At 41.9% G+C, this 24,485-nt stretch overlaps 9 protein-coding genes across 9 annotated transcripts; 5 read left to right on the top strand and 4 right to left on the bottom strand.

Annotated features, from left to right (window-relative positions):
• Nucleotides 1-2,002: 2,002 nt before the first annotated feature.
• Nucleotides 2,003-3,512, top strand: SAMD00019534_031010 (hypothetical protein; the record flags this gene model as incomplete). The annotated part of the gene is made up of 3 exons (XM_012901234.1): nucleotides 2,003-2,171; nucleotides 2,236-3,272; nucleotides 3,342-3,512. The coding sequence occupies 3 exons, from the start codon at nucleotides 2,003-2,005 to the stop codon at nucleotides 3,510-3,512; spliced, it is 1,377 nt and encodes a 458-aa protein (XP_012756688.1).
• A 63-nt stretch (nucleotides 3,513-3,575) lies between these two features.
• Nucleotides 3,576-3,821, bottom strand: SAMD00019534_031000 (hypothetical protein; the record flags this gene model as incomplete). The annotated part of the gene is made up of 1 exon (XM_012901233.1): nucleotides 3,576-3,821. A coding segment is annotated over one exon (246 nt), but the record flags the coding sequence as incomplete, so codon positions are not given.
• Nucleotides 3,822-4,628: 807 nt separating this feature from the next.
• SAMD00019534_030990 (hypothetical protein) lies at nucleotides 4,629-9,667 on the top strand (the record flags this gene model as incomplete). Its single annotated transcript, XM_012901232.1, has 8 exons — nucleotides 4,629-5,279; nucleotides 5,350-6,059; nucleotides 6,129-6,666; nucleotides 6,729-7,681; nucleotides 7,749-8,025; nucleotides 8,091-8,287; nucleotides 8,356-8,788; nucleotides 8,852-9,667. The coding sequence occupies 8 exons, from the start codon at nucleotides 4,629-4,631 to the stop codon at nucleotides 9,665-9,667; spliced, it is 4,575 nt and encodes a 1,524-aa protein (XP_012756686.1).
• A 324-nt stretch (nucleotides 9,668-9,991) lies between these two features.
• Nucleotides 9,992-11,407, top strand: SAMD00019534_030980 (hypothetical protein; the record flags this gene model as incomplete). The annotated part of the gene is made up of 1 exon (XM_012901231.1): nucleotides 9,992-11,407. A coding segment is annotated over one exon (1,416 nt), but the record flags the coding sequence as incomplete, so codon positions are not given.
• An 824-nt stretch (nucleotides 11,408-12,231) lies between these two features.
• SAMD00019534_030970 (hypothetical protein) lies at nucleotides 12,232-14,780 on the top strand (the record flags this gene model as incomplete). The annotated part of the gene is made up of 3 exons (XM_012901230.1): nucleotides 12,232-13,104; nucleotides 13,173-13,350; nucleotides 13,417-14,780. The coding sequence occupies 3 exons, from the start codon at nucleotides 12,232-12,234 to the stop codon at nucleotides 14,778-14,780; spliced, it is 2,415 nt and encodes an 804-aa protein (XP_012756684.1).
• Nucleotides 14,781-15,742: 962 nt separating this feature from the next.
• Nucleotides 15,743-16,144, top strand: SAMD00019534_030960 (hypothetical protein; the record flags this gene model as incomplete). The annotated part of the gene is made up of 1 exon (XM_012901229.1): nucleotides 15,743-16,144. A coding segment is annotated over one exon (402 nt), but the record flags the coding sequence as incomplete, so codon positions are not given.
• A 413-nt stretch (nucleotides 16,145-16,557) lies between these two features.
• On the bottom strand, nucleotides 16,558-19,141 carry SAMD00019534_030950 (hypothetical protein; the record flags this gene model as incomplete). Its single annotated transcript, XM_012901228.1, has 2 exons — nucleotides 16,558-18,435; nucleotides 18,530-19,141. The coding sequence occupies 2 exons, from the start codon at nucleotides 19,139-19,141 to the stop codon at nucleotides 16,558-16,560; spliced, it is 2,490 nt and encodes an 829-aa protein (XP_012756682.1).
• A 455-nt stretch (nucleotides 19,142-19,596) lies between these two features.
• SAMD00019534_030940 (hypothetical protein) lies at nucleotides 19,597-21,372 on the bottom strand (the record flags this gene model as incomplete). Its single annotated transcript, XM_012901227.1, has 4 exons — nucleotides 19,597-20,247; nucleotides 20,597-20,869; nucleotides 20,935-21,106; nucleotides 21,197-21,372. Coding segments are annotated over 4 exons (1,272 nt in total), but the record flags the coding sequence as incomplete, so codon positions are not given.
• An 876-nt stretch (nucleotides 21,373-22,248) lies between these two features.
• SAMD00019534_030930 (hypothetical protein) lies at nucleotides 22,249-23,959 on the bottom strand (the record flags this gene model as incomplete). Its single annotated transcript, XM_012901226.1, has 3 exons — nucleotides 22,249-23,222; nucleotides 23,268-23,792; nucleotides 23,896-23,959. Coding segments are annotated over 3 exons (1,563 nt in total), but the record flags the coding sequence as incomplete, so codon positions are not given.
• Between the last annotated feature and the right edge of the window lie 526 nt (nucleotides 23,960-24,485).

Here is a 24,485-nt window from a genome sequence, read left to right as displayed (position 1 = left end):
ATATTCTATTTTATCTCTTTTAATTATCTCTCTTGTATCAAATGAGCAACAACAACAACAACAACAACAACAACAATATTGAAAAGAATAAGGAACCAGACATCATTATCACTGATGATCAAATGTTGGCTATGCATCAAAATAGGAAATCATACAAATAACTTAAAGTGTAAGGAATAATATCCTTGTTATAATTTCTTTGGCTCATGATTACTGATTCATTTGATCTGTTTGATAGTATCTTATAATCTGGGTGACGAAAATATTACCTTGGAAAGAGTCTTCAAAGCAAACATAAGATATATTATGGTAAAGAACCAGAGTAAGTATTGGTTGAGTATGAATTTTAATTAATTGATTCTTACTAAATATAACATTCCAAAGTTTGCAATGCCAACCAACACCTTATATATGCCCGCAACTTCAACAATCTCAACAAACTCAACAATCTCAACAATCTCGACTATCTCAATAATATCGACAACAACAACAACAATAACATCAACGTAGAATAATTATTATTATGAAACTCAATTTCAATAATGAATGTATATAATAAATATTATATATTGGTCTCTGACATTTGTTGATGTAATCCATTTGTTATATCTATCTCTATACTCTTGTAGTATTGTAAATGCAATGATATCAATGGAACCTTGAGGTTATTAGAGCTGAATGGTGTACAACAAATATGTTCTATCGAATCTACTTTTATTGTTGATGGAATGTGTAACAATTTTATTTAGAATATCTCGCATCCCGGTCATAGTCCTCGTCGTCGTATCCTGGGATGATGGGTTTGATGACCTTTCCTTCTTGGTTGACCTCGTCCCATATTGGTTCGTTGTTGAAGTTGAATCTTGGCCACGGTTTGGACATGAAGCGTTGAATTTGTTCTATGCCCATTGGAGACATTACACCCCTGTAATAATATTTGAAACAACCCATAGTGGGGTATACATTTTGGATACCGATTCGTTCATTCTCGGTGATGGCGATTATCATGTCCATGTACATCTTCGTTTGATTACAGAATTTGTAGATGTTCTCCTTACAGGCCTCTGTACATTCATCGTCTTGAAGGAGGATCCCATATGGATTTCCATTGAATGAATCAAAACGTGATAGATCAGAGCGAAAGGGGTGAACTTCTTCAATGGAACTCCAGTTATGTTGACTGCAAGGATAAATATCTTTAGATTCTGACATTGATTCTTGAGTGGTATTAATTATTTGCACAAATGAGAGGAGTTCTCGTCCTTGTTATATTGTGAGTTGAAGAAATATTTGTATTTAATGGTGTTATATATCAAGAAATATAATGTAATCTTTGGGTGTTTATTTCACTATTGATGATTCGTAATAACCCCTATTCTATTGTATGTTCTCTTCACCACCATTCAGCTATTATGAGGGGGAACTATTGTAAGACAACATTGCCATCAACCCAGAGGATGCACTGGTGAACGACCCAGATATCGATGCTCTAATGGCCGATGTTCTCTTCGAAGTTCCTGACACTGTCGATGACCTCCCTCTGGATCCAGAATATTATTGATCAAAAATCATGAATCATGAATAATCAAATTAATTAAAAGAGGGTGACAACTTGCTTGTCGTTTGCAATATATCATAATATTATTATTTAATTTATTTATATTAAATAAATAATCAAATGAAATAATTATAATTGAAAACTGGTTAAAGTACAATTATTCATTTTCTAAAAATAGGATTATTAAAATTAAATAAAATAAATGAATTGATCAAAACCAAAAACGAAAAGGGGGTGTGATTGATCAATCAAAGGTAAACTTACACTCTTTCAGTCCATCTAACACAACTAATCACACCATTATAATTTTGAAAATAGATAACATAACATATTATAACTTTATACATCAATCACAATCAACTAATCAATCAATCAATCAATCTAGTCAATCAATCATATATATTAATATATAACTTATTTATTTATTTAATCTAACACCAAACAATGACAGGCATTATGGTCGATATATTGGCACCAGCCTTGACATTCCCTGATACATTGTCACAATCAGAGATTATCAATGGCACATGTGTCTCACTTGGTCTCGCCGAAGATCAAGTCGAATTCCTCTCACTTGGCGATGCACACCTCGCATGTTTAATTAAGAATAACAGTATGTTTGTTTGAGTTAGTTGTTTGATTGACACAGATACTAACATACATATATATATATACAGAGTTCTCATTAGACTTTATTGAATCATTATATCAACAGAATGAATTGTTACAATATAGATTCGAGAAGAGTACCGAAGCATTGTCTGTGTTGCAAGAGACGTTGATGCAGACTACACATCAACTACAGGAGAAACAGAATGTTATAATACAACAACATCAGACAATGTCATTGTTGTCGCTGAAGGAGCGTCAGTTGTCTGAGGAGCTCAATCAGTGGAAGAACAAATACGAGGAGGAGTTGTACAAGCGAAAGAAGAATGAGAAGAGGATCGAGCGCATGAGGATGCCAAAGACGACAAACATTGGCGCGCAGCCTATGTACCTGCTGAACTCGCCATCGACCAGCACGACCACGCTGACCGTCACCTCATCCACATCGTCTTCATCGTCCGCAGCGGCAGCAGCATCAGCAGCAGCATCGTCTGCCGCGGCATCAACATCCATGTCACCATACTTGGAAAGAGAACTAGAGCGAAACAAAGACAGAGAGATGGAGTATCAGAATGAGCGACAGATGATCGAGCAGGTTGTCGGCAAGTCTGTAACTCGCTCGCCTTCAATCTCACCATCGACTTCATCCACCTCAATCTTGGCACTTGGTGGTAGCAACAGCAGCATCAACATTATCAACACTCCTACATCATCGGCTTCTTCATCAGCTGCAGCGGCGGCAACGGCGGCAACAGGTCACATTGGCAATATACATACCACTACAACAACTACATCTACATCATCAACACCTATTAAGCTCAATACTAGTAATAATAACAACGCATATCCAGCATCACCTCCACCAGTACTTCTAATAGATCAGCATGCCGATAGAAAGATGACAATGTTAACATCGCCACCACCACAACAACCAAAGCCACAACAACTACAACAGACACCTCAACAACATCAATCACCAATCAGATTCCCAGTTCTAAAGAAGACCAATGGCATCACAGACTCACCATCCACTCCAAAGTCCTCCAATCATCATCTACACGCCAACAACGCCAACACAACTCCTATGACAGATATATTGATCAATGTAAGTGATCGGTCTACTCGCACTCAAATCATAATACTAACCCATCCTACCCTATGTCAATCAACTTAGTGTCGTTTGTGCACCTGCAGTATGTTCAGAGAGACACAACTCAAATGGGTATGCGAATGCGGACACTTTGGAATCAAACATCATCACTACGACAAGACACTGAGTCCACGCACTGCAACCATGTCCAATGGCATGCCATTGGAGTCTCCAATCAAACAACAACAACAATAGTGATATTAAATTAAACTGTCTGTACATTGTATTTAAGGGATGTCCTGTCCATTCATATTATAATACTACATGTTCTTCAAACATCTCGTGATCTGTTACATGATGATGTGCTCGTACACGACCATCAGTGTCCAATCCCAAGTAGTTATCGTGTATGCCTCTTATACAGACATTATGACCATGTTTCTCTATATTGAACAATGAATGTTCTTGATGGAACTCTGGTGATACATATACCTTCTCTCCATCTATACTTATATACTTTCCATTATTTGTACGTATTGCAACTCTATCACCATGATACTCAACCTATTAACCAATTGTAGTTAGTTAGTACTAACATCACCATCCATTGTCATAATTGAATAATTGAATGATTGATTGAATAAAAGAATGAATGAACATACAAAGAACTTTGAATGATGATCATGTCTCTCTGGTGTTCCATTTACATGTTCATGTTCTGAARGTCAAGTATAGTCCACTGCTTGCTGACTTGAATGTGACCTGTTACCCATTGTCTATCTCTATATCTCTACAAGCAATAGTAACTTTTCATTGAACACAAAACACTCAATTCAACATCCAGGTTGTTATCCACCTTTTGAGTCAATTTTCGAACTTCATGCACTTTAGCAAATACTCGCTCGTTCTTCTCGACTTGAGTTATTTGCAAAGAACGACTTCATTCAATCCATCATTCACATTGACACTTACTACTACTACACAATTACAATCATGGCGTCAACAACAACACAGGTTGATCCAATGATAATGGTAATCAAACAATTAGAATTGTACTCTCATTCAATATGTGATCAATATCTTAAACAACGTATTGATTTGGAGTCAATCGATATGATTCATTCATCATATATCAATTCAATATATTATACATTATGTAATAGTAATAGTAATAATAGTAGCAATAATAACATAGTATTATGTTCAGCACTCACCAACACAATATCATTAATTTACAAAGAGTTCATCAATAACAAGAGTGACACTGTCATTGGCAAGGCTGGAGACTCAAAGGATAGAACACAAAGATTGTTCTACCTTCAATTGCTCATTAGATTCTTGTCTCATGTACAGACTAATGACCCTAGTACAATGGCTGGCATGACTACAATCAATAGAGACAGCAATATTTACTGGTCGATACTCAGTTCGCTTGACGAGAGCACCAACTGTAGTGACGACGTACCCCTGTACGCATTGGCATGCACATCACTCACTGCATTGCTTCGCGATGACAACATCCATTTGTTGGATAATCTGCTGTCACTGCTCACTCAATCATTGGAACACCTTGTCTCCACAATGAACCATGACGACCATTTCGACTTGCAGACGCCAGTTGCGCAGAAGGAGGACGCACGCCACACGCGCAACTACCTCTCTCACCATTTGGTAGTCTTCACACTCATCTCATCGTTGGTGAACAAGTTCCACAGCAAGTCCGAGGCCGTGCAGCAGTTCACCAACAGCTTGGTGGGAGGCTCACTGCTCACCAGCATGCTGCTCTCACACAACATCGAGCTCAGACAGTCCCTGATCAACTCACTTCTCCCAGCCGTTCTCGAGTATGGCACTCCAACCCTAATGTTTGGATCATTCGTCCCAATCCTCATGCAAATGATGTCGATCACTGATCATCAGATCAAGTCCGATGCCTACAAGATCCTCACCAAGCAGTACAGCAACTTCTTCACCTCCCCCTGTGACCTCAGAGAGAGCGAGACCTTCTGGAAGTTTGAAATAGTATGTTTATCCACATGGCGTCTACTCAATCAATCAAGAACTAACATCAGTACCACATCAATCATTCAAGCTTGGATTCATGGACACTGATCCATTGATAAGGAAGCGTGCCAGCTATCTTTTGAAGAGGATCATCAAACAGTCGATCGAACAACAGGACCATGAGTCTAATGTTAAATGGACTGAGCATTACAAATGGTCAAAGGAGGAGAGCGAACATTGGCAGAGGGAATGGGACAGGTTCTTCCTGATCAACGAGACCATCGATGAGTTCAACGTTCATTTGATCCAGCCAGTATGGCGCGAGATAGACCAATTGGTGCTCTCAACCAATCGCATCCACTTTGATTGGATCAACATCCTCTTCCAACGTGTGATGAACCATGAGAACCCTGCTGTTGTCAAGGCCCAGGTGCTGGTGATCCTCAACTCTGATCAATACATCCCAAGACTGCCCATGCACTTTGTCTTTGGCACTTTGATCAAGGCTGTGACCAACCCAATGCTCTACCGTGGAATTACAGAGGACACGATCAACCCGGCACTTCAACACTTCTTTGACACCTATTACAACTCGTTGGACACGCCATTGCTACAAGGAGAATGCCTCTCTCAGTTGCTCACTTTCATCTCAAACCAGGTCCTTTACAGGGACTTCATTGCCGCCGCCCTTGCCTTCCTTGGCCGCGCTAACCAAGGCAGGAAACAAGAAGAGCTATGCTTCATCGATGACTCCCACGTCGAGAGAATCCTCACTTTATTGGAGTCAAGTCGAAGGATGTAAGTTGTGATCACAACGTTCATTCACTCTATCATCACTCACTCAACTCAATCAAACGATGAATCTAGGAATCACACATACCGAACAAGGGCATACAAGTACATTGTGGAGATATTGGTCACATTGTCAATTAAGGATGGTCTGTCATTCTCGAATGTCTGCAGACTACTTTATACCGTGCCCATCCAGACACACACAGTCGCAGAGTATTCTGCGTTGATCAGAGAATGGCTGCAGCGAACTGGATTCTCAGATGCCAACTGGTTGACAAACAACATCACTCAGGAGATTGCTGCCAACAATTCTCTGGTTGGAGATGGTCTGGTGAGCGATGGAGACACATTCGTGCGTATGAAGACCAAATGCTACATGCTCTCCAGACTGGCGATTTACACATCAGACATTGGATTCAAATCTATAGTTGGTGACATTATCAGTGGCATCACATTGAATGCTAGTGAGCTCAGCAACACATGCATCTACAGCCTTACACTACTCTCGACCATTCTCTCCAACTCCATCTCAAACACACAGGCCGCTCAACTACGCGACACACTCTCAACCAACAACTTTGCCACAACATTCATTCGTTACTTGATCAACAATGTAAGCTCGTACATTCTTGACTATGTCTGGCCAGACTCACTAACCTTATGATCATCACGCAGGATGTTGTTAGCAACAATCAACACATTATTAACAACATGGTCAAGCTTGAGTTTGGTGACTCTTTGATGTCTATTGTGTCATTCATCATTGGAATGGTTGAGAAGAATACTTTGGATGAGTATGTGACCAAGTTGATAACGACAAAGCCATCAAGGTCAAGATCATGGAAGGATCAGATTGCATCAATCACTCTGTTCCAATACTTTTATGGAGTGTTTGGAAGAAGAGTCCAACTGTTTAGTACCGAACAACTCAAACAATCAATCACCATGCTCATCCCATTGTCGTTGCAGCGTCCACTAGAGGATACCTTTGACCATGGACTCAACGCACAGGATTGGGGCAACACCCTCGCCTACTTTATGAAGATCAAGTGGAAGTGCATCCGTAACCTACTCACAATCCTCAGCGACTCCACACCCAATGGATTGATGTTGCTGGCCGATAACTCAAAGGAGATGATGGAGGACATCATTGATGCTGTCAGTGGAGCCAACAGATATAGCATCAAACCTATCATGAACTGTGCTCAACTGTTACTTCCATTCGCCATCGATCAGGAGACTGGAGACTACGACGTTGACACAATCGAGCGAATCGTATCATCAGCGTACGCATCGGCCAACGACACTTTATTCACATCGATGACGGCATTCGTTCAATTGGCATTCTGTCCAGCACTGTTGGCACATATGCCCAGCGACATGGACGGACACAACCATCACACCGTACTCCAGAAGTACTTTAGACAGGTGTTGACACTATCCGACACGATGGTCGGACTGATGAACCTCTTGGTGATGAAGTGCACGCCCGTATGGATCGAGCGACCCGACATTGCACTGCTCTACATCGATGAGATCTATCTCTCATTGATCTTTGGACCAATTCGCAAGGAAGACGACTGGGATCAATCAAACGACATCTCTCCACAGTTCTATGATCCAATCATGTAAATTTAATCCTTCATTCCATCACTGGTACCCATTCATTCGCTAACCTACATTTAATCACCACAGTGGATTCTCGACGTTTGCATTCGATATGGGCGTGGACGCAGCATTGGAGAATGATGTTGATGAGCAACAGTATGGAGTTGGAAGCATTCCTTTGAAGGATGCATTTGGACGTGCAGTGTTGGCAACATTTATCAAGAAGATGGGAGTGTTGGCAACTTCCACTGGCAATTATGAATTCGTCAATCGTATCTCTGAGTATATGATCGATATCAATCTCACCAAAGAGTTCACCAAGAAGACTGAACATCTCATCAATACTCAACCACACAGAAAGAGAGTATGTTGCCTTACCTTGGATCACTCGGATTGATCCCACTGACCCAATCACTCAATCATCATTAGATCAGGATATGGCAAGCATTATGTTTGTTGGCCAATCATGTAACACCAGAGGATGATGACAAGTTGAAGGTACTCGGCAAGAAGTTATTGGACATCATGCTCGTCTACAACCTACCATCCACAAGAAGATATATCAATATCTTCATCATCAACATGGTATCCAGATTCCAATCACTTGTGGCCACACACTTTATCCCGTATGTCCATCTCCTGCTCATTCAATCAACCAATCAATCAATTACTAACATCTACCCTACCACAACAGACTACTTGACTCTATCAATGCTAGAGGTGATATCGTAACATCAATCATTGTAACAGTTGGCAACATATTGTTGAGCATCCAGAACAAGGAGCAGGTCAAGATAATCTTCAACAAGATATTGGCATTCTGTAACTCTCATCACTTGTCCGTGCGTAACGCTGCGATTGGCGTTGTGATGAAGATGATCGAGACCAACAAGTTAGAGGACAAGCTTGACAATGGCATGCTAGAGTATCTTAAGCAGATGGAATGGTACATCAGGACCAACATCCAGACCTCCAAGGGACTGGAGCGTCTAACAGCTCATCTCTCCATCCGTACCGCCAAGGGAGAGGGCTGCGTAGACGAATTGGTCAGCGCCACAGATTACCAAAACCTCTACTACGACATCCCAATCATTGACAAGTTGGCCACCAGCGAGATCTGTGCACCTGTAAGTAGAGCTGGGACGCACAAGATAGAGTATAGCTCACTAACATTGTATACACGTATGTAGGGAGTGTTTGAGTTCCTTGTTGATGAGGTGATTCTCAAGTCACCATTGACCTTCCAACTCAGACAATACTTGTTTGAGAAGTCCAAGTTGGTTCTTGATATGGACAACACACCTGCCGCCGCCACCACGCCACCAACAACTGATCAACAACAGGACATGGCTGTGGACAATGACGTGGCAGCAGAGGATGACATCACTGCTGGTGCTACAATCACAAAGGCTATTGATCCCGATGCATACATTGAGATGGTTGCCGATGGTCAGGTGACAGGATATCAAAAGAAGATACTGCCTTGGAATGAGATTGATGATGAGTCGAGATACAACATCATGGCGAGAGAGAGACAGAGGATCATCGTCGTGGCCACCTTTGTCGACAAGATACCCAACTTGGCCGGTCTAGCACGTACATCAGAGATCTTCAACGTGGAGTCATTGGTCGTGTCGAGGAAGGCCGTCATGAACGATCCTATGTTCCAACAAATATCGGTGTCTGCCGAGCGGTGGCTGCCAACTATCGAGGTCGAGGAGAAGAACTTGACCACCTATCTGCTCGCCAAGAAGGCAGAGGGCTACACGTTGTTGGGACTCGAGCAGACATCGACCAGCTCAAAGCTTGAGGAGTACAAGTTCCCTGAGAAGACCGTCATACTGCTGGGCAAGGAGAAGGAGGGTATCCCTACTGAGTACATCAACCTTCTCGACAGGTGCATAGAGATACCACAGTTTGGAATCATCCGATCACTCAATGTCCATGTTAGTGGATCAATCCTAATGTGGGAGTACACCAAACAGAAGCTGAATAGTAACAAGTAAACTTGTTTGGTGGTTTTGATCGATCATTCATCATTTCATTTATTATCTCTAATCATTTAATATAACATATACATACCAATCAATCAAGTCAAGTGAATGAACAGCCTTCCAGATACATGTATCAAGATCATCTTGAGATTGTTGAATGATGAACTGTTGAACTTGGTTTGCTTTGGTCTAACTTGCAAGAGACATTTGAGTATCTTGAATAAGGTGTCACCATTGCAATCACTTGCAAGACTTACAAGTACTACAACAATGACAACGTGCTCGAATGATATACTTGAACTCACTTATGATGGTACATCCATTGAGATTGGATCACTCCCTCGCACATTGACATCACTTCAACTTGGCACTCGATTCAATCAAGAGTTGAACATTGGTGTGCTACCCTCGACTTTAAAGTCATTGACACTTGGAAGTTGTTTCAATCGATCGATCAATCCAGATGTATTACCAGGATCACTTACATATCTTGAGTTTGGAGGTGCATTCAATCAGTTCATTTTAGCAGGATCAATGCCATCAACCATCACTCGTCTAAGGTTTGGTTTCAACTTTAACCAACCAATCGCACCATTGTCCCTCTCATCATCATTGATTGATCTTCAGTTTGGCTATTGTTACAACAGAGAACTTGTACAATCATCACTCCCAGACTCAATCACAACCTTAACATTTGGCTACCGATTTAATCAAACTCTCAAAGTGGGTACACTGCCCATGTCATTGATAGAGTTAAAGTTTGGCAAAGGCTACAACAAACAATGTTTACCAGGATCACTGCCATCATCACTCACACGACTTGTATATAGTTATCAATTCAACCAACCTTTGATACCTGGCTCATTACCCTCATCACTACTCGAGCTTCATCTTGGCGAATGCTTTGAACAAACACTGAACACTCCAGGCTCACTTCCACCATCCCTCACTCATCTCACTCTCGGTAAGAACTACAACAAGATACACACTGGCGGCTCGTTCCCCAAGTCGTTGTCTACACTCACCTTTGGACGATTCTACAATCAACCGATGCTCGATGAGCTCCCATCATCATTGACAACATTATTATTTGGTAATAACTACAACCAACCTCTCATACCAAATGTCCTACCTAAGTCTCTGCAATGTTTGAAATTTGGCAGTCTATTCAACCAGCCCATTACTCCAGGCCTGCTCCCTCACTCCCTTACGTCACTTCACTTTGGATTCTACTTCAACTATCCGTTGCAGGAGGGTGCACTGCCACCCTCACTTACCTGGCTCGGAATAGGCACCAGCTTCAATCGACCATTCACACAATGTGTCCTGCCACGCAGTGTCACACGCATGTCCATTGCCAATGTGATCCAATGTCAATATGTTACACAATGTCCAGCGATGGATGGATCACCGATCGAAGTGGTGCACGTCAATGAGATCAACTACAGCGATGTAACAAAGTTAGATCTTCAGCAGACACATCATCCACAACAACATCTGCGAGAGCTACACCTTTCAATTCATTACAATCGATCAGGTGACGATGATGACCTGTTGCATACATTGTTGAGAGTAGTGCCCAATGTGATCGAAGAGTATAATGTAGACTTTCTCAACTGTTACTCAGTGGTGAGCAGTAGCTATCATATTCGATTCATGTCTTCACTCTCAACTACAGCACTATGTGTCTGGACATTTCACCATCCTCGCAACAACAAATTACAAGGCCCATTCATCAAGACATTGTCAATTAAATGAATGAATGTGTATATGTGGAATGGAATGAATGAATGAATGAAATTGCTTCATACATCCTTTATTCATACATTACTACTACTACTGTAGTTTACAGTACTGTATGTCGACGTTGATCCATCGATCATCGACAGGACGAACTTGATTGGAGTGTGTGCCCAACAAACACACCACACCACAACACAATCCAATCACACTCAATTATCAAAGAGATATTCCGGAATCCAGGATGACCAAGATATAATATATGATATATATATAAATTTCCATATCCAACATTGTATATTCATTCATTATTATTAATATTTATATTAATTTAGAACGTTAATTTATATATTATAATAATTCTTATTTAATAATTTATTAAACAAAGATGAAGTTATATTTAATTGTTTTATTAATTGTATTGGCATTGTTTTGTATTGGATTCAATGTTAGCTTAGGTGATGAGGACTTTGATAAGTCCAGTCTATTATGTAATGGCAAATGTGCATTCAACTTTACCAAATGTGCAGTTAATGTGGATCTTCCATTCAACCTCAGATCAAAGTGTAACAGCTCAAAGATCACAGAGATAGATAATTTCAAGGTCTGCTACCCATTATTCCAAACATGCCTTCAAAACTTTACCAAATGTATTCAAGGTTGTACCAAGTGTCATCCACTACCTTGAATAAATAAAGAGATATTATTTATTTATTTTCGAAAAATGTAATTATGGGAATGTGTGGGTCATTGTTGAAAAGGATGTATTATGGGATTAATGAAGTCATTCTGCAACTACACTCAACTTATAACTTGTGTTTGTTTGTGACTTATAAATGGATGATAGTACAGTCTATGTTGATAGTGGAAGCAATAACAATGAGATCAATATCATCAATACAACTTCAGAACCAACTTCAACAACAACAACCACATCTACATTAACTCATCATCAGCATCAGCAGAAGATAGTATCAATCGTATCAACTACAAATAATAATAATAATAACTATGATGCAGACTTGGAGGACTTGAAGAACTTGGAGAGTGTCATTAGTAATGACGTAGATGATGTCATTGTTGGAGCCACCAACGGTGACGATGACGACACTGATGATGACTACGAAGTCGACGATGATGATGACAATGATGGTGTAAATACGAGTTTACACAGACAACATCAACAGCAACAGGAAGCAGATGATGACCATCAATCAGTTCATCAGTTGCCCTTTTTACCAGTGTACAATAAGGACAAGGATGACATGTTGGAGATTGACGACGAGGACCACAACAAACAGACTACGGCCGCTTCAAATGCCTTGCCATCAGTTGGCATTGACTTGTTTGATGCCACAGACGACATGGATGAACAACAACCAACAAAGAAGTTGAGAACCAATAGTGGACATGGTCAACGTATAACGACAAACAACACCAGCAACAACATTGTCAATGGAAATGGTCCCGCAGCAAACGGACATATGACATCGGGCATGAATGAACCAATGAACATTGATAGACCCATACCACCAGCACATCCGACCTCCTCCTCCACTTCAACAACAACAACAACGTCATCATCAAGAGTTGATAGCAATGGCATCGATATTAGCTCAGCTCTCAGTCTCAATCTTGAGTATCAAAGGTCAATCAAGCGATACCTTGAAAAGATAGAGTCTGCAATCGAGAAGAATCAAGACCTACTGGTTAGTATCCATTCAATTGGCATGCCGAGTACTCGATCACAACTAACTTTACTCATTCAATCATATAGAGGAAGGCAAAGGCAAGCTTCACCAATACTACCTCCAAATCAAACAAACACTCAGATAAGAAGCCAGGACATCCATACTTTGCCTTGGAGACTGGTGAGCTGCCGCCAGACAATCCAGACACTATACTGGTCAAACAACATTTTGGTACAATGCCTGTATCATTCAAAGGAAAGAGATGTATGTACACCCATGGAGAGCAGTTCCTTGTATCCAACTTATTATTAACCTTTTCAACTTCCACAGGGACAAAGGCAGATTGTATGCAACTAGCCAAAGGTATCAGAGAGAAGAACTTACAATTGAAACTCTTTGAGATATCAGAGAAGAACCTGTCAAAGGAGGAGTACCAACGCGAGATGCAGATGGTTAGCAACCTCACCGAACGTGACATGGAGATCAACCTGGTTGGAATCAACTGGGAACACATCAGCTCAGAGTACCTCTCACTCAAGACTCCACTAGAGTGTGAGCTGCGCTGGAAGAACCACGAACATCCCTCCATCAACAAGGAGCCATTCACCAAGGAGGAGGACAAGAAGTTGCTCGAGCTGGCAAAGAAGTATCAGGGTCACGATTGGAGCTCAATCTGCAGAGAACTCGGCACAGGCCGATCGCCTATTCAATGCTGTCAACGATATCAGCGCAGTCTCAACACCAACTTTATGAAACGCGAGTGGACCAAAGAGGAGGACGAGATACTCATGAGTCAGTTCCTCAAATACAATGGAATGGGCGAGAGAAGTTGGCAACGGATTGCCGAGGCACTGGATGGAAGGACCGGACACCAATGTCTACATCGATGGCAAAAGACATTGGACCCAACGATCAAGAGGGGTCGATGGAGTGATGAGGAGGACGATCAGCTGCGCAAGGCGGTCGAGCTGTATGGTCGAGGAAACTGGATATTGATCAAGAATCATGTGCCCGGTAGGACGGACATGCAGTGTAGAGAGAGATGGTGCAATGTTATGGACCCAGTAGTGACGAGAGCACCATGGACAGATGAGGAGGACGCAAAGCTGAAAACAATTGTCGACAGGCTTGGAATGGGCAAATGGGCACAGGTAGCCAAAGAGATGGTGTGTAGAACTGACAATCAATGTTGGCGACGATGGAAGACACTGAACAGCAAGTCACCACTGCTCCAGGAGTATCAAGAGTTAATCAACAAGAAAAAGCAGATGATTGTCAGCAACTTTGTTGGAAGAAAGAAGGAGCGTCCGGCGTTCACTGCGGATGACTTTGTGCCACTAGAGAGGATGAAGGATATTGCGGGATCGCAAGAGGCTGGAGTCAACCCAGACACACCAAAGAGGAAACGAAGGTCATCAAAGAAGGGTACAGAGCAAGCCAGCGACCAAGAAGACACGAGCTCACCACAACAACAACCATTCACTATTGCTCCACCAACAGTGTCCGGACCAAACACTCCAATTTTGACAACACCTCCAAGAGCAGTTCAAATGGAAGAGGAGGAGGAGGAGGATGAGGAGTCACCAATAGTGTCAGATCCTACTACACCTCCAACAACAACAACTACAACTACTACAACAACGTCAACAACCACAACATTCACTCTTCCAGAACCTGGACAAGGCCTAACATAAGAACGATCATCCTCCATGTAGATATATATCTGGTGCTAGAATTCTATACATAATAAATATTATTTACACACACCAATTTAAATAATTCCATACTAATTAACTAAATAAACTTGAATGATTTTTGCAACGCCCAATTTTTCGATAGAAAATCATTACAAATAATTTTTTTTATTTTAATGCTTCTGTAACTCAGCCGGTAGAGTGTGGTACTTATATTACAGTAGAAACTTGGGTTATGCCAAGGTCGTGAGATCGAAACTCACCTGAAGCACAAACCTTATGTCTGCCAGACATCATGACAATCAAGTGATACCCAACGGAAAATAGCTTTTATTCCCCCCACAGGTCCATCCTCGGTAGATATTGACCGCCACCTTGGTTTTTCCAGGTCTAGGAATGTTGAGGGAACTGAGTTTTCTGCTGCATGTAACTGCCAAGATGATCACAAGTGATAGTAGCAGAAGAAGCATTCGAAACTTGAAACTTCATCCTCATTATGTTATAAAAATAAATAGATAGAGATAGTGATTGTGATTATCTAATAGGTGAAAATAGAAGAAAAAGATTTATTTGTAATTTTTTCAATTTTGTTCAAGAAGAGAACAGAAACAGAAGATTTGAAAAAATGATCTCTTCACTTCCACTACCACCCAGCCAACGAACAAAAAGAATAACAAAACAAGGAACAAGGAACAAGGAACAAAACCATGCTTTTATCGCTACCGCTCTATATAACAAGAATAATTATGTCATATCTTGCCTGTATTGACGTATATTGTCTACTCTTGGTGAACAGAAATATCTTCTATCAACAAAGGAGCATCGCACCTGCATTGGAGAATCACTTTGTAGAATGCGGACAAATAACAAAGATGCGCAATGCACGACTAAACAAGCCCCTTCACGTTGGATATGTCCCACATTCAGTGACACATTTATCTCTTGACAGATTTAATAGTCCTCTTCAAGTTGGACACATTCCACAGTCTGTGACATATCTATCACTCTCATATTTCAATCAACCACTTCAAGTTGGACACATTCCACAATCTGTGACACAGCTATCATTTTCAGCATTCAGTAAACCACTTCAAGTTGGACACATTCCACAATCTGTGACACGTCTATCATTTAAAGCTTACGATCAACCACTTCAAGTTGGACACATTCCACAGTCTGTGACACGTCTATCATTTTCTGCTTTCGATCGATCACTTGAAGTTGGACACACTCCACAGTCTGTGACACATCTGTCGTTTACATATTTCAATCAATCACTTCAAGCTGGACACATCCCACAGTTACAGATCAAGGTTAATAACTATTCACCTGAACTTACGGAGCATTGCCCAAACCTTGTAGGCAATTGATCTGAGCCCAATGTCCCAGAGGTTGAGGCCACCTTCATCCCAATGGAAGCTGGCGCGGTCCAGTGCCATCGTGTTGATGAAGCTGGAGCCGTAGGCGGTGTCCTTGGTTTTTGGAGTATGGGGTGTTCTTCCCAGAGTCCTCCAAAAATTTTGCCTTAATAAATTGGCATTAAGAATTTGCTCGATGCAGGGATCGAACCTGCGACCGCGGCGTTATTAGCACCGTGCTCTACCGACTGAGCTAATCGAGCAATTTGATGACCCAACAACCAAATTCAAACGTTAAATATAAAAAACTGCATTTTTTTTTTTAAATAAAAACATATTCTTCCTTAATCCCATATCAACTAACATAGAAGAGATATTGATCTGATTTTAAACAATCAACAATATATTAAAACATTTATTTAAAACTTAATTCCATAATATTGTTTGTTCATTCTTTCATCGCCTCTCCTTCTGGAAATGTCCTTCTTGGCACCACTGATCACCTCGGACTTGTGCACTGACTTCATCTTGAGGAACACCTTGGTCACATCATCAGACACCTTGTCAATCTTTTTGTCGCGGTTCTTTAGACACTGGACGAGTGCCTCATCAATCTCAGCCTTGAGCACCGAGAAGTTGTAAAACTCCTCATACTGCTCGTCGCTTTGGCGCACCCTCTCCATCAATCTGGAGGCCGACTTTAGGAATAATCTTGCCGAGGCAAAGTCTCCCTTGTCGGCCATCTTTCCAGAGTGCTGAGTAAAGGCCAGTCCGAGCAAGCTCAGGTTGACGTCCTTCTCGGCCTCTTCCTTCTTCTGAGTGGCCAGCTTGGAACAGGACACCACACGCATGCACCGCATGCCATCCAATCTGGTGTACTTGATCTGGCATTGGAATGGATACTCGCGAAGCAAGGCATCCTTGGTGATCCTGGGGCGTAGTCCAAACATGAACGAGAGGTCAGTCTGCGCTGTGACGTTGGAGTACTCTTGTACCAGACGGCTAAGGTTGGCCTTGGAGTCGTAGGAGGTGAACTCAAGATTGGGGTGCAAACAGAGGCTGTACTCGACATCAGTGGCAATGGCTGGATTCTGGGTCAGCTTACGGATCTCACGAGCCATCTCCAAGGGGTGGATTGTGGTCACGGTTCCCTTGGTCTCCTCGGCAACACGGCCAATCACTCCAAGATCAATGTCACATCCACTGATGCCAAGGATGCTGATTGATGTCTTTTTGGACTTGGCAAAGTTGGAGACACGGTCATAGAATGCGCGGGCTGGGGCCAATGGGAGGTCCTCAATCGCACCCAGACCAACGTTGGGCATGCCATCAGTGCAGATGACCACCTCGCCTAGTGGACGCTGTGAGGCAATTGAGACGGCCAGCAACAGAGCAGGTCCAAGAGCAGTTGATTGTTCGGGCTCCAATGATTTGATACGGTCCTTCAACAAACTGATAGCATTGGAGATTGTTGGCAACTCGGAGTATTTCCTAGACTCTTGACCAATACCAAGCAACTGATCATAATCATTGAGTTTGTCACCGGCAACAGTGACAGCATCACCAGATGACATGCCATGAATGACAACATGTTCGGAGAATGTGATCAACACGACACGGCGACCTGGACATTGGAGAGAAAGACGGTCGAGCATCGTCGGGATGGAAGATTGCACACACTCCAAACGGGAGATGTAGCTTGGTCCCGAGGTGGCACCGGCACCCTTGTTGCGGAGGTTCTTCCACTCGGACTGAAGTTGAGGCACCTCGGTAGTGATGCCCATCGAGCCAGACACATCGACACAGTAGACAATGATAGAGTCGTCCTTGTTTAGGCCCTCGCCAGCATTTGGCGCCGAGAGAATGTACTCGACAGAGTCCTTGCCTGGTATCTCAGCCTTGTCAATGTGGAGGTTCTGGTTGACCTGCTTACAGAACTCACACTTCCAGTTGTAGGTGCCGTTCGAGTTGGACTGGAGGTCAGAGTAGCGGTTGAGGATGATGTTGCATCCAAAGCACTTGATGGGATCACCTGTCATTTGGGTGACGGCAGATGAGAGTGAAGACATTGAGGTGCACACCACATTGACGTCCTGTGCCCGAGTTGAGATCTGTCCCTCATGGTTCTTCTTGGCCTTTGGATCAGCTGCAGGTGTCTTGACCTTTGTGTCAGTGCTACCACGACCAAACAACTTGCTCAAGAATCCTGATGAACCTGATGATGTTGATGAACGTGATGATGATCCAATTGGCTTCAATCCAGTAATGTAACATTGTTTCCTGTATGAGTCCTCAATCTACATCGAATGGTTGATTGATTGACTGTCAGTGTGTGTGTTGGATGTTTGATTGAGGACTGGAATTATTCCAATCCATGTTTGATATACATACAGTTGGATCATACTCATCAATGAAATGACCTTGGATGAATTGGATGATGATTGAACTCTTGCCAACACCACCGGCTCCGACGACGACCACTTTGTAGTCCATTTGCTGGCGAGGTGTGATGCGAATCAAGTCAAAGAATGAATCTTCGATGTTGGTTCTCTTCTTGGCAGAGGTCTCCTTGAAGATACAGTTGAGTGAGCGTGCCAGAACCTCACCCTCGTGACGCGACACCTGTCGCTCATCCTCCCTGTCATTCTTGTTTCCAACGATGATCACGGGCAGGTCGGTGCAGTCCTTGACGCGGTCCAGCTGCTCCTTGATGGCGCTAACCTCTTCGAATGAGGAGCGACGCGTGATGTCGTAGACGATCATGTAGCACTGGCCCGTCCTGATGTACTGGTCGCGCATGCAGGAGTACTCCTCCTGGCCGGCAGTATCAAGGATGTCGAGCAGACATGTGCCCGAGTCCATTCCAGCATTCATCTTTCCATAAAGTGATGTGGACGTGGTGTAGGTTTGATGATCCAACTCACTCTTGTCAAAGTACTCCAGTCTGGATTCCGAATCGAGTGGAGAAATATCCACCTGTACATAGTTTGATGCAAAGTCCATTGTTGTTTGTTTGATTATTATTATATGTTTGATTGATTGACTATTATTACAATTATTATATTTTGTTTGTTTGATTGATTGGAGTTGTGATTGTATATATTTACAAGTTGTAATTATTATTATTATTTACATGATTGATTATTCTGATGGATGGTTGCTTAAAAGGCCAGAAACTGATCTATTCTTGAATGATACCACAATTCCTGATCTGATCCAACTTCACAAACAAAACTTCACCGAATTGCAAAACTGATCAAAACCCCACACACTCATATCCAGACTATTTTTAGAAATGATTGGTTCGATCACTTTATGTTTATCTGTTTTTTGGACTGGTTGTTTGATTGAATGATTGAATGATTGAAAGTATATATATATAATGTTAATACATATTCCAAACCAAACTCCTGGTCTGGATGGGAATGCATAAAAGATTGACTACGACCATGTGATTAGTTGTTGGTGGACGATGTTGTTGCAGTTGCCTCTGGTGTAGTGCTACCAAAGGACTCTTCGATGGACTTTGACTCCTTCTGCTTGGAACCATTGACAGTCTTGGGAATGGCATTGGTCTCATCGTACAGATCGGACACTCTCCTTCTGGATGACATTCCAGAGGCATAGCTGGTCAACTCCTCATGTTGAGGTCCCTCACGCTCCTTCAATGGGATATACTTCTGTCCACGACGACCAAGGTATATCTGGCGAGGTCTGAATATTCTCAAGTCTGGATCAGACAGTGACTCGACCCAATGTGCAAGCCATCCTGCTGCTCTTGGAATTGAGAACAAGACTGGGAACATATCAGTTGGGAAACCCATTGTCTTGTAAATGATTCCACTGTAGAAATCAACATTAGGATAGAGCTGTCGGTCAATGAAGTACTTGTCCGTGAGGGCAATCCTCTCGAGCTCGGTGGCAATGTCCATCAGTGGACTCTTGCCAAGCAGCGAGAAAACCTCTTCGGTCACCTGCTTCATGATCTTGGCACGTGGATCGTAGGACTTGTACACACGATGTCCAAAGCCCATCAGACGTTGCTTCTTCTGCTTGACGGCCTCGAGGAATGCTGGAATCTTGTCGGTCGATCCAATTTCCTCGAGCATATGCAAAACTGCCTCGTTGGCACCACCGTGCAGTGGGCCGTAGAGCGCGCTGGCACTTCCAGCCACGGCTGAGTAGGGGTCGACCAATGTGGAGGAGATCTGGCGCATTGTTGCTGTTGAACAGTTCAACTCATGATCGGCATGAATGATGAACAATTTGTCCAAAGCTCTAGTCAACACTGGATGTGGCTTGTAGTTGGTCTCGGACAAACGATCCAACATATACAAGAAGTTCTCAGTATATGAGAGAGTGTTGATTGGGTTGTTGTAGGGTCTAGTTGTTGTTGTGAACAAGTTAGTCAATCATTCAATCATAGTGGTCATTCATTATGGTCAATCAAACATACCTTCCAATACGATGACGATAGGCACATGCGGCAATGGTTGGTAGTTTACCAAGGATTCTGAAGATTTGTTTGTTCATCAGTGGCTTGTTCTTGTAGATGTCGGCTCCACGCAATGCAGGGTTGGCCTCTGGATAGAATGTAGACATGGCACTCATTGAACTGATAAGCATACCCATTGGATGTGCATCATAACGGAAGGACTTCATCAGTTGGATCAAGTTCTCATGAATGAATGTATGATTCATGATCTTTGTGCTCCACAAGTCTAATTGAGTCTATTGTTCATCGTGATGTTCGTTAGTTCAATGTATTGGCAACATAAAACATCACTCAAACTTACAGTGTTTGGCAATGATCCGTAGATCAAGAGGTAGGCAACCTCCAAGAAGGTTGAGTTGTTGGCCAGGTCATCGATTGAGTATCCTCTGTACTCTAATATACCCTTGTCTCCATCAATATAGGTGATATGTGACTTGCAAACGGCTACATTATAATAACCTGGGTCATATATCCTTTGTGATTGATTGAATGATTGGTCAGTTGGAATGATTCCTTTCATTCATTCATTCATTTTTTGGGATGTTGGCCAAAGCAATACATACATTGTACCAAAGTCAGATGGATTCTCTTTGATTGGTCTAAAGTCCAATGCCTTGACCGTCTCTTGGTTGATTGGGATCTCATAAGTCTTTCCCGTGCGATTATCAGTCACGGTCAATGTATTCTTTCCATTTGGAGGTGAAGGTGGGAATGGTGATTCTAGAGGTGATGCCATCATAATATTATTATTTATGTGTAATAGATAATAGAGTAGAGTAGACTAAACCAAAGGTAGAAAGGTAGTATGAATCAGTCACGTGATGTTGATTGGTATTCAAGAGATTGACAAGCTTTGACTTGAATGAATATGCGTGTGTGTCTGTGGTGAGAGGTGTAAGATGTGGGTGATGTGGTAGTAGTAGTGTTGTTGTAGATGTTGTAGTGTGTGTATGTATGAATACAAGTTGTAAGTTGAATGAGTGAGTGAGGAGACAACAATGTTGTTGTTATTACTGCTCTTCAAGTGTTGTTCAACAAGAAAGATATGATTGGTTAGGATAGATCAATCACTAACTAACCTACCCTAATAGTCTCACGAGCACCTGCCCCATAGGTCACATGAGGCTGGTATTGAGCATAGCCCATTAATGGGTCGATTCTTTAGACACCACCATGACAAGCCTTATTTGGTCTTGGGCATTACGATGGGTATAAAGTTGGCTTTTCGGCCCTGCTTCGATACCATCGTGCTCAAAACGCGTCAATCTGTTCATCCTGCAAAGGTGAAATTGAATTGTTGTTGTAAATATTGATATTTGCTTCCACATGTATTACCCAGGTGATGTACACGCATCACTTGCTTGCTCACATGATGTCATTAAATGTCAATGATAGTAGTTGTTGATTCAAATATGTTGTTTTTTATTTGATTGAAGTTATATGTTGTAGTTATATGTTGTTGTTGTTATTATATGATTCTATGATATATGATTGGATTGTGATTATATATTAGTGGATGATGATGATGTTTGATTGATTGTATATAGGTGACTGAATGAATGATGGAATGTTAGGTATATAGTTGTTCATCTGTTGATGGTATATATTGTTGTTCGAAACCAACGGATGATGTTGAAAGGACATGTCGATGTTCATAGTCAACTTTGATTGTTTGTGAACCAAGCTCAGCACCATCAAGGTAGAACTTGGCATGATGACAATCATCACTACTGACAAAGCTGACGGTTGAACATACTGTACCATTGGCACTCCTGTCGTTAATCTTTAGTCCTTGTAGTCGGCCATACTTGGAGAATGCTTTGTACAACTCGGAGAAGTCAATGTCGTATTGTGTCCTCACAATGAGGTTGTGATTGTTGCCGCCACTCACTCCATCACATTCCGACAGCGATGAAGTGGACGATGACAATGTCGGCTTACTAGGTTCGTAGTCGATTGGTATATAGAAAGGAGGTGGTGGAGGAGGTGGTAGTGAATGTGGGCGTTGTTGAAGTTGTTGACGTTGATGTTGAAGAGGATGAGGATGTGGATGGGGATGAGGATGATGTGGAGGAGCTTGGGGATATACATATATAACATGTTGTGATGTTGGTGTATGTTGGTAGGATTGGTAGTGATTGGGGACGGGTGGTGGAGATGGAGTCTTTGGTGGGCGATGGTAGACTGAGTGCAAAGGTGGAGAAGTAGATGGACATTGGTATATGCTATCTAAGTGTTGTTGTTGTTGTTGTTGTTGTTGCTTCTGCTTCGGTGAAAGTTGTTGTTGAGTTATATAATAGTTATTATTGTTGTTATTGGTGTTGGCGTTTATGGCGTTGTTTGAATGTTGTTGCTGTTGTTGTTGTTGTTGTTGTTGTAATTGTAGTTGTTGTATTTGTTGTTTATGTTGTTGTTGCTTCTGATGGAATGGCACCTGGGAGCTTACCACAGGTGATACATTGGTTGATGTAGTTGTGTTGGAAGTTGATGTGGAAGTGGAAGTTGTCGTAGTGGAACTGGAATTATTATTATCTTTGTGTAATTGTGCCCGGCTTTGGTAGTTGACTGATTGATTGAATAAATGAGTGTCAGTCCAAGTCATCAAAGTGATTGATTGAATAATGTATGACTTACCAAGTAAAGGAGTCTCTCCAAGTAGTAGGGTACCTCGTGTACCACATAGTGCGGCAGTGGCTTCATCGGTGGTGGCAAAACGGACGTAGCCAGTACGTTTGGACTTGCCAAAGTTGGTCGTGTGTACATAACAATCCATGACATGACCGTATGGATCAAAGAATGCCTTCAACTTGGCATCGGTAATAGTTGGCGACAGTATCCTCAGGTACAGATCACAAGTTGGTGGGGCGTCATCCTTGATTTCGGAAGAGTTTGGACCATTACCAGTTGCGCCATTTGCTCCATTCGCTCCACCAAGTCCATAAAATATATTTGGAGATGGTAGTTGTAATGGTTTGGACAACTTGCATAACAAGGTCTTGTGGCCCACTTGAACACGGTTCATTTTGGAAACAGCGTCCTTTGCCTGATCAGGACTGGCAAACCTTACAAACCCATATCCAAGACTCTTATCAGTCTTTGTATTGATCATTACTTTAACTTTGAGTATAGTGCCACATGATCTAAATAATGTATATAGGTCTAGGTCATGGTGGGTGATGATGGTGGAATGGTTCCAATCAATCAATTATTAGTAATCTTGTGAATTAGTATGATTGATTGAATGATTGATTGATTGACATACCATATTCATTGTATGTACATGGGAGGAACTTGACGAATACATTACATTCGTCCACAGCTTCTTCATTATTATCCATTACCAATCAATCAAATATGTATAGTATGTTAATCTATTATATGTTTGATTACAACTTGTAGAATTAGTATAATGAATGATAAAATAGGATTTAGTAGTAGTAGAAATATAGGAACATTGATAATTGTTCAATTGAGTCCTAATATAGATAGACGGATACGGTTGAGAGAGAGCCCCTACCCGTCGCCGCCACCGCCAGCACGGCCACCGCCATCGCCCTTGTTATAGGTTAGGTACTCATTTGAACACTTTGGTGATGTGATGGATTGATGGATGGTCTCCTTGTAGGAGTAGAGAGGTGTTTATGGATTGCGGGGAGGTACAACATAGGGCTCTGATCACGAGACATCACAGACACATTTAAATGAGGTTGTTGATCGATCACTGAACGGATCAAACAATGCAATTACATGTGTGATGTTTCCGATGGTGATACCTTTTTTTTTTTATTTGATCGATCGATCATGTGACTTGATGAGTGTGAAAGTGTGTGTGGTGTGGTTTGCGTGTGATTG

The sequence above is a fragment of the Acytostelium subglobosum genome (assembly GCF_000787575.1).
Source record: "Acytostelium subglobosum LB1 DNA, scaffold: scaffold5, whole genome shotgun sequence".
NCBI classification, from domain to species: domain Eukaryota; phylum Evosea; class Eumycetozoa; order Acytosteliales; family Acytosteliaceae; genus Acytostelium; species Acytostelium subglobosum.
This window is presented reverse-complemented; position numbering and strand designations above follow the sequence as displayed.